The sequence below is a fragment of the Mustelus asterias genome, chromosome 6 (genome assembly GCF_964213995.1).
Source record: "Mustelus asterias chromosome 6, sMusAst1.hap1.1, whole genome shotgun sequence".
In the NCBI taxonomy this organism is placed as follows: domain Eukaryota; kingdom Metazoa; phylum Chordata; class Chondrichthyes; order Carcharhiniformes; family Triakidae; genus Mustelus; species Mustelus asterias.
In genome coordinates, this window is record NC_135806.1 from 114447396 (window position 1) to 114462318 (window position 14923).

Sequence of the window (14923 nt, forward strand, 5' to 3'; positions counted from 1 at the left end):
AAGGGAGGTCCAGGATTTTGACCCAGTGACAGTGAAGGAACGGTGACATACTTCCAAATCAGGATGGTGTGTGCCTTAGAGGGGGTTTTGCGGCTGGTGGTGTTCCATTACAGTTGAGGTTGCCAAGTTGGAAGTGCTGTTGAAGGAGCCTTGATGCGTTGCGTAGGTGCGTCTTGCAGAAGATACACACTGTTGCCACTGTGTGTTGGCGGTGGAGAAAATGAATGTGAAGTTGGTCAATGGGGTGCCAAGTGGCCTCTTTGTCCTGGATGGTGTTGAGCTTCTTGAGTGGAGATCCACTCATCCAGGCAAGTAGAAATTATTCCATCACTCCCCTGACTTGTGCCTTTGTAGATGGTGGACAGGGTTTAGGGAATGAGGTGGTCTCCACAGAATTCACAGCCTCTGACCTGCTCTTGTAACCACAGATATTTTTTATGGCTGGTCTAGTTCAGTTCTGGTCAATGGAAACGCCCAGGATGTTCATAGTAGGGGATTCAACAATGTTAATGCCATTGAATGTCAAGGGGAGATGGTTGGATTCTCTCGTGTTGTAGATGGCCAATGCCCAGTGCTCGTGTTGTGCAAATGTAACTTTCCACTAATCAGTCCCCCCAAACTTGAATGTTGGCCTTGTCTTGCTGTATATGGGTACAGTCGAAAGGGAATGAACAATGAAAAAAAATTCAGCACCCGTAACTAGTTTCACCCTGTCCCCCTACATTTATCTTATAACTCTCCCATCCATGCCAGAAATTCGCCTGGTGAAGAATGAACAGCCAGCAACTGTTCAGTAAGTTCACTCATCTTATCATAGGAACTCAGGAATCAAACGTCCTCTTCTGTCTATATTTTCAGCTGGAACAGTGTATTTAAGATTCATGTCATTCAGTGCAAATTATCTAGAGATGTGAAGGTAGTCTGCTGACAAATCAAGATAAATAGAGATATGCTTGACAGTATGATAGATACCTTCCTGTTCAAAGCTTCAAACTGCAAAGCTTCCTTCAGACTTTATTCTTCATTTTCCAGTGGATCCAAGTCTCTTGTTTGTGTTCTCTGGGGTATCAGACGTGCGAAGATTATTGTGCCATTCTTAATTATCAAGGTTGCCAATCCATGCTTCAATGATTTCTCACTTTTAGACGTACGAGTGAGCATGGTTTTGACTTCAGCCAGCTGGGTTTCCAATTCTTCCACTTCAGTTATTTCTTCTTTAGATCCGGTAACTGCTTCTGTCACTTAGTCCATAGTCTTGTGTAATCCTGACATTGAGAACATCAGATTCCTCGGAGAAATCTCAATTTTGGTGAGTATCGCATGAAAACTACCCAAGAGCAAGTTTATTTCTGTTGTTTTGAATGTCTCACGGTGGATTTGCAAGCATGCTAAGTCTTTTTATGTACTCAGGTTTCAACAAGAGACCAACAGGGACAATGCCAATGAGACCCAAGAGTTAAAATCACCCAGGCTTTACACTTGTAAAGTTGACATCTAATCATTCAAAAGGATGATCAGTCAACAGATGTTGACAGATCTAGGAGTTCAAACCCAGAAGGGCTGATTTTACCTGCCCCCCCCCACTGAACGCCCAGAAACAATTAGTAGAATTCATGATAAAAGCAAAACCCTGCGGATGCTAGAATCTGAAACAAAAACAGAAAATGCTGGAAAATCTCAGCAGGTCTGACAGCATCTGTGGGGAGAGAATAGAGCCAATGTTTCGAGCCTAGATGACCCTTCGGCTCTGACAAAGGGTCATCGAAACGTTGGTTCTATTCTCTCCCCATCGATGCTGTTAGACCTGCTGAGGTTTTCCAGCATTTTCTGTTTTTGTTGTAGTAGCATTCACGCCCTGTTGAAGATGTGTCAGGATGTCACTAAAGTGGAAAATCTGTCATTTTATCTGTGGTCATGCATGAATGAATGAAACAAGGAATGATGTTGGTTGAAAAGGGAACAGAAACTGTACCTACCCAAAGCCAATAGCCACCCAGTAATTCCGTACACCATGGTGTGGTCCAGCCATAGGAAGAATGTCTGGGGTGTATGTGATAGGACCTGATATTATGTTGATTATGTCTGCTTCTTTTAAAACCGGGACCATCTCCATAGCATGTTCAACATTTTCCATGATCCTATCCAAATCCGATTCGAAAAGTTCCTTGCCAAATCCTGGAATACACCATCATATAAAAACCCTTAGTACAAACACTGCCTGAATTCTGATATATCTGATATGTGAATAATACCGGGGAGGGGGGGAGGGGGGGGAGACTTAGTGCTGCTGATAGTTGATGTGTTCATAGAAAAACAAGATGTCTTCCTGCAGATTATACATTCACAAATTGATGGATCCCAACAGCAATCAATCCTCTAAATTGCCTACCAGTACTAGTTAAATCAGTATGCCAGCGAGAGCAGGGTCATATTGGGGTTGACAGTGGGACTCATTTGATTTGAGGTAAGGTTGACGGCTCATGCTAGAATGCCAGTGGCAGCTGGGTTGGTTCAAGGATGCTAGAGGGCATTAGGTCAAGTCAGAGTTGTCAGCAGGGGTTTGGATTGCCAGTGAAATTCAAGCCAATAAGTGAAATATGGTTGCATCCTTCACCTCTATCCCATATCTGCCACCGATTATTTTTAAATAAGTACTAGCTGTGCTGAGCTTGCCCTTCCTTCAAACAGTAACCACTGTTTTTAATACACATTTACCATTTCCATGCAAAAAAACATGCACAGCTTCATTATGAGTAGCCTTGAATAAATCCTTCACAACCCTTAACAAGCCTTTATTAAACACATAGAGGCTGGATTTGCAGGGTACTCCTTGTCCGTGTGCTGGTTAAGGAACATACATGCTCTGCCCGCCTTGGCGTAAGAATTATGCTATTGGGAAGCTAGACCCTGGTCGCACCCTTGGTTCAGGCACATGCCTCTGACAAGACCTAACACTGGGAGATGGAGGTAGAAACAGAATTGCAACCACAAACTTGTCAGTCGTGTAGCTGCAGGGCTGGTGGTCAACTTCATGGCTTTTGGGCCACTGAACCCCACTGCAGCTGAAGACTTTGTGGCTTGAATTTTTCTTCTGCAGTCAGCAATAGAAAGGGCGCACATGTCCTCATGCTTTCCATTGCATTCCTACTTGGCCTAAGCCACTTCCTCCAGAGTCCTGCAAAGATTCTTCCTTGGTTCTGAGCTGTTTTTCATTTACACTCTTCCCCATGACTATGTGATCCAAAGACATCCCTTCAGGTTCTGCCTGTACTGCTGACAGCATCCTGCTCTTCACAACTTCTCTTGACCCCTTCATTGCCTCTATGTTGTCTCCCTTCTACTCTTGAATGAGCCACAATTTCTTCTAATTGAACAGTTTGAAGCCATTGGCTTCAGCACCCATCACAAACTCTGGCCTGAATAATACATTCCATAAACGGAAGTGAAACGTGCATGTGGCAACATGTTCTCAGGTGCGAAGACATTGGATCATATTCCCAATGTTATCACGCCAGTCTGGTTAGCGGGAAGGTCTGGGAGTCAGGAGCCTGCCCACACAATGCAAATTGAAGGTAACTGGCTAGTTGTGCTCAATGAAAAGGCAACCGACTGCCATAATACACGCAGAATGGAATAAAATGCTTTCAGAGTGGAATTTACACCAGCTGTATTTCCCATGATTTTCATCAGGCAAACTGTAACGGTGAGTTGTCTAAGGGCAGAAGGACATCTTGGTTGTTCAGCGTTCTTTGGCCACTGGAAGCAGTGTGCTGTGTAGATGCATACTGACTTAAATTCATGGGCCAGAATTTTCATTCAGGATGATCAGGGCTCGGCCCCCACCTTCCGAAGAGTTGGCGGGGAACGGCATTGGAGTGACCAGAAGAGCCACTGAATCTCGATGCCTGGGAATTAAATGCCAAGACCTGGTGGAAAGGTAAGTGGAAGGGTAAAGGGAGGGGGGGGGGCGCGGTGGTGGTGGTGGTGGTGGTGTTAGAAAGACCTGGAGGGTATCATAAGGGGGAAATGATTGAGGTCTTGCCGCCCACACCCACCCCCTCCATTCCCATTGAGATTGAACTTGGATCGGGGGGAGAAGCCAAAATTGAAATATCTTCTGCCTGCCAGCCTAAAAACTGAGGCTGGGTGGGAAAAAGCTTTTAAGTGGCCATTAATTGGGGCATGGGTGGACTTCCTCTTGTAAAATTTGATACCTGTAATTTTAAGCTCTCTCTCGTCGCCTCAGAACTCACGGGGAGAAAGGGAATGTAAATTCCTGGCCATGATTTAAGAACCTGAGACCTCATGCAGAGGGGCCCATTTCTGCATTGCACAGCTCAAGAGGCTGGAGTGGCCCTATAAATGACAGGCCCTGACCTCGATCTGGTCACTGCCGTCGAGCTCCAACACTGGATATCCGGCCCTACTGCTCTCCTTGAGCAGGATACCCTCTGTCTGTGGCCCGGCTCTCTTCATTGACCCAATTGACATTTTATTTGGTGTCGTTGGGTGGTGGGCTTGGGAGTCTGAATGCTGGGTGCGTGGCCCCCACGCTCATGCATTTTATTCAGCTCTCTGTTCTCTTTCTGGTGGTTTCATCCTTCTCCCACGTCTCTCAAGCTTTAACAAGATGTTAGAACCTCGGTATCCTATTGAACTGCATGCTTTCTCTATCACAAAGGCCACATATTTTCACCTCTGTGACATACACACTCCCTTGTTGGGGAGCACTTCAGTGGTCACGGGCATTCAGCCTCTGATCTTCGGGTAAGCGTTCTCCAAGGCAGCCTTCACGACACACGACAGCGCAGAGTCGCTGAGCAGAGACTGATAGTCAAGTTCCGCACACATGAGGACGGCCTCAACTGGGATCGTGGGTTCATGTCACACTATCTGTAACCCCCACGACTTGCCTGGGCTTGCAAAATCTCATTAACTGTCCTGGCTGGAGACAATACACATCTCTTTAACCTGTGCTTAACCCTCTCTCCACTCACATTGTCTGTACCGTTAAGACTTGATTACCTGTAAAGACTCACATTCCAACCATTATTTTGTAAATTGAGTTTGTGTCTTTATATGCCCTGTTTGTGAACTGAAATCCCACTCACCTGATGAAGGAGCAGCGCTCTGAAAGCTAGTGGCTTGTGCTACCAAATAAACCTGTTGGACTTTAACCTGGCGTTGTGAGACTTCTTACTGTGTTTACCCCAGTCCAACACCGGCACCTCCACATCATCGTTAGTGGCATACCACAAGGATTAGTACTTGGCCCCATCTGTTCACAATATATATCAATGTTTTCGATATGGGGATCAAGTGTAATATTTCTAAGTTCGCTGATGGCACAAAAACTAGGTGGGAATGTGTGTTGTGAGGAAGATGCAAAGCTGCTTCAAGAGGATTTGGAAGGCTTAGTGAGTGGGTAAAAACATGGCAGATGGAATATCATGTGGAAAAATGTAAAGTCGGAGGAGTGGATGTGCAGAGTATTTCTTTAATGATGAGAAATTAGAAAGTAGATGTACAAAAGGATCTGGGTGTCCTGATCAATAAGTCATCAAAAGCTAACATGCAGGTGCAGCAAGCAATTAGGAAGGCTAATGGTATGCTAGCCTTTATCGCAAGAGGATTCAAGTGCAAAGTCTTGCTTCAATTTTATAGAAGTTTGGTTAGACCGCACCTGGAGCACGTGTGCAGTTTTGGGTTCTCTTACCTTAGGAAAGATGTTATAGAGGGAGTGCAACTAAGGTTCACCAGACTCAATCCTGGGATGGCAGGACTATGCTATGAGAGATTGAGGAAACTGGACTTGTATTCTCAAGAATTTTGAAGAATGAGAGGTGATCTCAATGATACCTGCAAAGTACTTAAAAGGGACAGACAGGGTAGATGCAGGTAAGATGTTTTACCTGGTTGGGAAATCTAGAACCAGGGGACACAATTTTAAACCAAGGGGAAGTCAATTAGGACCCAGATGAGGAGAAATCTCTTTACTCAGAGGGTTGTGAATCTTTAGAATTCTCTTCCCCGGAGCGCAGTCTTTGAGTATGTTTAAAGCAGATTTCTAACTATCAATGATGTAAAGGGATATGGGGACAGTTTGGGGAAAAAGGCATTGAAGTAGATGATCAACTATGACTTTATTGAATGGTGGAGCAGGCTCTAAGGCTGAATGGTCAACTCCTGCTCCTGTGTTCCTATGTTTAATATCAAGGCCACAGAAATGAGGAAGTAGATTTTCTTTTGAGGTTAACTGTAGAACAATTGTATATAGTTCTCTATAAACATGTTCACAATGTCACCAGGGCTGGCGCAGAAAAAATATCCCCCATTCTTGCTCTTGCCTTGAAGTATAATTCAGCGCTTGTATGAAATACAATAACAAATGAATACTTTTAAATGAAACTATAATATCCTCCGCGTACCTGGTGGGACACCATCCGTTAGCCAAGACTCCTGTATCCTCATCTTCTCCTGATCTTCGTAGGGACCAAAGAGGAGACCATCACGCTCCTGACGCAAGTAGTATGATCCTTCCAAATCGCGGAGAACAGGAAGCTCTTGTTTCAGTGCCTTCACCTCTGGGACTGTTGCTGTGATGACATACTGATGATGGACAGGGATAAGGGGATGCTCCAAACCAATCATATTCCCAATTTCATGAGCCCAGAATCCTGCAACACAGCAAGTAAAGTGAGCTTTATCTACTCATTCATCAGATCCAGCTTGGCAAAAGGGCTGAGCAACCAAACTTCAGATGAGCTCAGCTGACAATGGACACTTGCATATTTTCAAATTAAAAACCAGCAGCAAAATCATATTATTAATGTTTGTGAATTAGTTTGTCATTTAAAATCACTGCAAGAATCACAGAATCCCTACAGTGCAGAAAGAGGCCATTCGGCCCATCAAGTCTGCACCGACAACAATCCCACCCAGGCCCTATCCCCGTAACCCCACACATTTACCCCACTAATCCCGGTAGCCTACGCATCCCAGGACACTAAGGGGCAATTTAGCATGGCCAATCAACCTAACCCGCACATCTTTGGACTGTGGGAGGAAACTGGAGCACCCGGAGGAAACCCACGCAGACATGGGGAGAATGTACAAACTCCACACAGACATAGACCCAAGCCGGGAATCGAACCCAGGTCCCTGGAGCTGTGAGGCAGCAGTGCTAACCACTGTGCCACCCATAAGTTAAAGAGAAGAGACCTATCTGGCAGTTATGAAGGCCACAGCCTCTATAATGATCGATAACAATAGAGTGACAAAAGAGCAACATAACTACTCACAAAGGAATAAACTCATTAACGATAGTCAGCATGGTTTTGTAAGAGGGAGGTCATGCCTCACTAACCTGGTGGTGTTTTTTGAAGAAGTGACCAGAATGGTTGACGAAGGAAGGGCCGTGGATGTTGTCTATATGGACTTTAGTAAAGCGTTTGACAAAGTCCCTCATGGTAGGCTAGTGAAAAAGGTTGGATTTCATGGGATAAAGGGGGAGGTGGCTAGATGGGTGGAGAACTGGCTTGGTCATAGAAGACAGAGGGTGGTAGTGGAAGGGTCTTTTTCCGGCTGGAGGCCTGTGACTAGTGGTGTTCCGCAGGGCTCTGTATTGGGACCTCTGCTGTTTGTGATTTATATAAATGATCTGGAGGAAGGAGTAACTGGGGTGATCAGTAAGTTTGCGGACGACACAAAACTGGCAGGACTTGCAGATAGTGAGGAACATTGTCAGAGGCTACAGAAGGATATAGATAGGCTGGAAATTTGGGCAAAGAAATGGCAGATGGAGTTCAATCCTGATAAATGCGAAGTGATGCATTTTGGTGGGAATAATGTAGGGAGGAGCTACACGATAAATGGAAGAACCATAAAGGGTGTAGAGACGCAGAGGGACCTGGGTGTGCAAGTCCACAGATCTTTGAAGGTGACGTCACAGGTGGAGAAGGTGGTGAAGAAGGCATATGGCATGCTTGCCTTTATAGGACGGGGCATAGAGTATAAAAGTTGGGGTCTGATGTTGCAGATGTATAGAACGTTGGTTCGGCCGCATTTGGAATACTGCGTCCAGTTCTGGTCGCCACACTACCAGAAGGACGTGGAGGCTTTGGAGAGAGTACAGAGGAGGTTTACCAGGATGTTGCCTGGTATGGAGGGGCTTGGTTATGAGGAGAGATTGGGGAAACTGGGGTTGTTCTCCTTGGAAAGACGGAGGATGAGGGGAGACTTAATAGAGGTGTATAAAATTATGAAAGGCATAGATAGGGTGAACGGTGGGAAGCTTTTCCCCGGGTCGGTGGTGACGTTCACGAGGGGTCATAGGTTCAAGGTGAAGGGGGGGAGGTTTAACACAGATATCAGAAGGACATATTTTACACAGAGGGTCGTGGGGGCCTGGAATGTGTTGCCGGGCAAGGTGGTGGAGGCGGACACACTGGGAACGTTTAAGACTTATCTAGACAGCTATATGAACGGAGTGGGAATGGAGGGATACAAAAGAGTGGTCTAGTTTGGACCAGGGAGTGGCGCGGGCTAATTGTTCTTTGTTTCTCGTTTCAAGGCTTCATTCTATGATCATCTTGCTGGTGCCAGTACAGAGCGAGACTGCGGATAGTTGGGAACCTGTCTCGGGGGCAGGGAATTCAGATGGTGTTCGTAAAGCAGAAGTGGAAATGAATAGGGTTGGGAAGCATTTTCTGATCAGGGCCAGTGTGATCTCCTGGACTCGTTTCGATCGCCACAGGGGGTCGGAGAGGAATTTCCCAGATTTTTTTCCCCCATATTGGCCCTGGGGTTTTCACTCTGGGTTTTCGCCTCTCCCTGGAGATCACATGGTCTGGAATGGGGGGGTGGGGGTGAGTTAATAGGTTGTGATGAACAAAGCATCGTAGCTGTGAGGGACAGCTCGGTGGATAGGATATTAGGATGTAGATAGGCTGGAAAATTGGGCGGGGATCCTGGATTCAGGATTCAATCCTGGACCGGGGAGCGGCGCGGGCTTGGAGGGCCGAAGGGCCTGTTCCTGTGCTGTATTGTTCTTTGTTCTTTGTTCAAATGAAAGACTGGAGTTGATCAGAAACAAAACCTTTACCCTGGGGGGTAAAGGTGAAGATTACCCGTATGGAATGTGCAGAGAAGGTTGATAAGTATAATTGATGGTGATTGGTCCGAGATAAACAAAAGGCGTTGCAGAAGAAAAATCAAATTTAGTGGAGTTGTCTGCCAACTATAGTATCACTATAGTACCTGGAAGAACATTGAGAACACATGAACTGATATGTATCCTAATCTATTTACCCAGTTGGACTCTATATCCTTAAATCCTTTTTCTAGCAAAAAATGATTGATCTCAGATGTAAAATGACTTACTGAGTTAGCGTCTATTGATGTCAGTGGGAGACAGGGCCACACATTGTACCATCCTTTGCATGAAGATGTGTTTCCCAACTTCTCTCCTGAATGGCCTGGCTCCGACATTCACATTTTGTTCCCTTATCCTAGACTCCCGCAGGAGCAGAAAATATTCCTTCCTCATTACCCTAACAATTTCCTTTAAAATCTGAAAAACCTCAATAAAATCACCCTCAGCCAGGAGATTGCAGGAATGCAAGCCTAGTTTATGCGCCAACCCAAGAACAGCTTCTTCCCTGCTGCCATCAGACTTTTGAATGGACCTACCTTATATTAAGTTGATCTTTCTCTACACCATAGCTATGACTGTAACATTACATTCTGCACTCTCTCGTTTCGTTCTCTATGAACGGTATGCTTTGTTTGTATAGCGCACAAGAAACAATACTTTTCACTGTATACCAATACATGTGACAATAATAAATCAAATCAATTGAACCCTTGGAGCGTTCCAAGGCCAATATATCTATCCTAAGACGCAGTGCTCAGATCTGTAAATACCACTGAAGAAGTGGTCTAGCCAAGACTATGAATAGCTATAGCGAGACTTCCCCAACATTATATTCTAACCCTCTCGATATATAGGCTAATATCTCATTGCCTTTTTGATTTATTTTTGTACCTGATCTCTACATTTCAGTGATCGGTGGACACGGATCGCAACAGCTCTTGGACCTCACTGTTTAAAGCTTTATGCCTTTGAAACAATATTCCCCAAGGTATCCAGTTTTTGGTTCAAATTGAATTATCTCACAATCACTGTTGAAATCCATCGGCTGCAGAATGCATTTTGGAAATCCTTATAAACCACTTCTCTACTACTTTAGTTACTTCCTCATAAAATTCAATTTGGTTTGTTAGATATGAGCTTTATGACAATTTATCTACAAGTGACCGTTATATGATTGAAATCAATGTTTGGGTTGAAAAGAGAAACGTGACAATTATCAAGATTTTAGACTTTGCTAAGATCAACTTTAGCAGGAAGTGACAGAGACTGGCTGTTATCAGGTAAAACCACAGATGCAGTTGGCATTACAGACGCAGTTCTCTTTTTCAGAGCAGCTCAGATTTGTCAATGTGCTAAGTCACTCTGCGCTTAATCATAAAATGCAATAACTTCCCCACAGCAACTGCTAGACTAACATTTCAATAATACTCAAATCGATGCATTTTTGGTCGAAAATGGATAACCTCAACAGGTCTATAATTTTTTGTTTCTCACTCTCTCTCACCTTTCGTACGTTCGTAATTTTCCAATTGTGAGATAAAGTCCCTGAATTGAGAGCACTTTGGATGAATGTCGCTGAGCACCTGTAGTTTCCTCAACCATTTCCTTTAAAACCCTAAGGTGGGAGCCATCAGCTCCTGGGTATCTATCAGACTTTAGTGCCATGGTGTTTTCTACATCTGTTTTCTTTTTCATGTTAGTTTCAGTGGCTTCCAGTCTTTGATTCATCATGAGTTTCCCCGGTTTTATCTTCCTCTCTGATGAAGACTAGCACAAACCATTCAGCATGGCTGCTGTTAGTTTACTTTTATTTGCAATATTATCTACACTGCACCCGGAAGAAACCCCACACAGACACGCTTGCCAACGTAACTATATAAACATAACTAATGGGTCTGGAAAAGGTATCCAAGGGAGTAGGAACCTTGTTAGACTAAACCTTTGTTGCTACCAGCAGAGGGTGGGCTTAGTAAAGATATGGAGCCAGTCATGTTGCCAACCATGACTGCTTTATTTAGTAAGTAGAGTTCTTGGCCCTTGGTGGTGTATACTGGTCCCATCTTAAGCTAAAATCCTTTATGAACACACTGTTCTTCTGTGGTTTTACCTGATAACAACCAGTCTCTGTCACATCCTGCTAAAGTTGGCCTTAGCAAAATCTAAAATCTTGACAACTGTTACATTTCCTTTTTCAACCCATACATTGATTTCAATCATATAACAGTCACTTTTAGGTAAATTGTTATGGCGATGGAGAAAAACCCTGGAATTACGCAAGGAAATATTGGACTTTAAAAGACTGGAGTTGTATATTTTAAAAATGGGCACAGACACCGAAAGTGATTGAGAATGTACAATAAGCAGGAATGGCTGGAGAGGATTTCTCAAAGGAACAATGGAACCCCTTCCTCTGCTTCCAGACAAGGTATTTGTAAAACCAAACAAAGACTGATTGCCATCTCCAGTAAGGACAAAGAGACGTAATGGCCCTCTAAGCTCCAAGACCCTGAGTATAATGGCCTAGTAAGAGTTTTAACAACACCAGGTTAAAGTCCAACAGGTTTATTTGGTAGCAAATACCATTAGCTTATACCAATTTTTTTGGTAAATACCATTAGTCAATGGCCTAGACAGGCTGCTACATTCAGGTCCTCCTGGAATACACACATCTGGCAGTTAAAAGCCTGCTTTCTATCAGTCTGTGTTGTTCTGTCAGTCTGTGTGTGTGTGTGTGTGTGTGTGCTGTGAGAAAAGCAGCTGAAAGTTTGCTACACTGAAGAGAATACAATAACTGAGCCAAGGCCCCTGTAAAGATAGCCAGCTTTTGCAGGAACATCTAAAACTCTCTCTTTCTGTGAGAGCCAATCAGCCAGCAAAAGGATCATAGTTGGAAAAGAACCAAAATTCCTACCAAACTACCGAACACCTGAACTGAAGAATCAACTGTTTATCAGCAGAAGTCAACAATACTGGTAGCACCGTGGTTAGCACTGCTGCTTCACAGCGCCAGGGACCCAGGTTCGATTCCTGACTCGGGTCACTGTCTGTGTGGAATTTGCACGTTCTCCCCGTGTCTGCGTGGGTTTCCTCCAGCTGCTCCGGTTTCCTCCCACAGTCTGAAAGACGTGTTTGGTTAGGTGCATTGACCCGAACAGGCGCCAGATTGTGGCGTCTAGGGGATTTTCACAGTAACTTCATTGCAGTGTTAATGTAAGCCTACTTGTGACAAAAAGAAATAAACTTAAGCATCATCATCTGCTCCTCACAACTCAAGGACTGTTGCATATAAATTTTTATTTATATTTACTTACCATTGGACCCAATTCTTATCTCTAATTTGTATGAATGTAGAAACATGTATTTTACCATTTCTCCTTACCTTTTAGTAGCTAATAAAATTACTCTATCTTAACTCAAGAAAGTCTGGTTGAGTTGGCTCCTTTTTAAGAGGGCCTGGAAGAGGTATCGAACGGAGTGGGGACTGTGTTAGATTAAACCTTGTTGCTACCAGCAGAGGGTGGGTTTACTAAAAACTCGGAGCCAGTCATCCCTCCTCACCAGGATTTGTGACACTCAGGGGGTATCCCAGGAAGGTGACAAATCAAGGGCTCTCGCCTGGATCAGTAACTTCTAGGGAACCCCAACTGGGGCTGTTCGTAACAAAATGTTAACTTACTGTTTCATTATTAACATCTGGCTCATTACTCATGGAAAGGAGTCCAACAACACCAGGTTAAAGTCCAACAGGTTTATTTGGCAGCAAACGCCATCAGGTGAGTGACCTGACGATGGAGCAGCGCTCCGAAAGCTAGTGGCGTTTGCTGCCGAATAATCCTGTTGAACTTTAACCTGGTGTTGTTAGACTCCTTACTGTGTTTACCCCAGTCCAACGCCGGCATCTCCACATCATTACTCATGACCAGATCTTCTCCTCTGAGTTGTTTTAGAATATACTTCTCCAGTAAACTCTCTTGAATGGAATCAAGAAATTCGATACCTTTTTGACTTCAGCTCCTGTGTATTCCCTATTTTTAAAAAATTAAAGTCTTCCAGTGAAATAGCTCTGTTTTTCCCCCACTCAATCAAGTTGCCTGCAGGTAACTTCCATTATAGTTCTCTCCTTGTCCTCATTTCTAACTGTAGAGTATCTGTTGATCGCTTACTCTTACTTATATCTTCTTTTACTAAAGTTGTATTGGTATCTTGAATCAATGGGCGGTATCTTGAGCCCGTGTTTGCCGTCTGCGAGGTTGCCGGTAGGGTTCAGGATCCGGAAGTCGTAGTTCTCGCCGGTGAGAACACGATTTTGGATCTTCCCTGCCCTCGCCGGTGATGTCATTAGGTTCACGCTTGATGGGCCAAATGGCCTCCTTCTGCACTGTGAGGATTCTCTGACTTCTATCACATACATTTTAATAGATTTCCATATTATTAAACATCCCCCCGGCACCCTCCTCCTCCGCCACCCCCCCCCCCCCCCCCCAACCCCCCACCCCCATCCCAACCCTGATATTGATCCCCTGCCCTATAGTCACACTGATGACGTGAAGTCATCTTGGCGCGGTTCACAACAGGTTCACCCAGACATGTCATGGATGATCCCACCAGGGGTGTAAAGGTGAGTATAGCCCCCGTGGGAGAGGGACATGGCCAGGCAGTGGCCTGCCAAACCCCCATGACACTGTCCCTGGCCCAGGTTGGCACTGTCTGGTTGGCACCATACAGTGCCAACCTGATAGTGCCAACATGTACCAGGGACCAATGTCAGGGACAGACCCCAGTGGGGCACCTCATGGGGGGGGGTGGGGGATTCATTTGTATGTGGTGGCGGTCAGGAGCTGACGTTAAAGCTGGAGATGTGGGTGATGGCCCTTTTTGGGAGGGGCTGGCGGTGGGAGGGGAGGAGCCAGCACTGACTGTTGTGGGGCAGGAGAAAGGGGCCCGATATTCCGGGGGAGTGGAGGCAACACTGCCTCCTCTGGAGATGAGTGAGTGCCAATTTCGATGGGGGGGGGGGGGGGGGGGGGTGAACGGGTGGGGGGGTGAGCGGGTGATCAGGGTTGGGGGGAGCCCCTGAGACCTCCATGGTGGGCTGAGGGGGGGGGGGTCATTCATGTTCTCATCGGGTCGCCCTTTAAACATAATGCCCCAATCTCAGTGCAGCCAGGCTTTGCTGTGTTTCTCGCTGGAACCAAAACTGCCAAATTAGAACATAGAACATAGAACATAGAACATAGAAAGTCACAGCACAAACAGGCCCTTCGGCCCACAAGTTGCGCCGATCACATCCCCACCTCTAGGCCTATCTATAGCCCTCAATCCCATTAAATCCCATGTACTCATCCAGAAGTCTCTTAAAAGACCCCAACGAGTTTGCCTCCACCACCACCGACGTCAGCCGATTCCACTCACCCACCACCCTCTGAGTGAAAAACTTACCCCTGACATCCCCCCTGTACCTACCCCCCAGCACCTTAAACCTGTGTCCTCTCGTAGCAACCATTTCAGCCCTTGGAAATAGCCTCTGAGAGTCCACCCTATCCAGACCCCTCAACATCTTGTAAACCTCTATCAGGTCACCTCTCATCCTTCGTCTCTCCAGGGAGAAGAGACCAAGCTCCCTCAACCTATCCTCATAAGGCATGCCCCCCAATCCAGGCAACATCCTTGTAAATCTCCTCTGCACCCTTTCAATGGCTTCAACATCTTTCCTGTAATGAGGTGACCAGAACTGCGCGCAGTACTCCAAGTGGGGTCTAACCAGGGTCC

General features: G+C 45.4%; 1 protein-coding gene across 2 annotated transcripts in view; it reads right to left on the reverse strand.

The window, feature by feature from the left end:
• The window catches only part of dmgdh (dimethylglycine dehydrogenase), a 111071-nt gene that overhangs the window by 38336 nt on the left and 57812 nt on the right, over positions 1-14923 (reverse strand). For both annotated transcript variants that reach the window (XM_078214975.1, XM_078214976.1), the window contains exons 6-7: positions 6429-6677; positions 1977-2175 (exon numbers count right to left, since the gene is read on the reverse strand). In XM_078214975.1, the coding sequence (XP_078071101.1) occupies positions 1977-2175; positions 6429-6677 (448 nt within the window). The remainder of the gene's footprint in view (positions 1-1976; positions 2176-6428; positions 6678-14923) is intronic.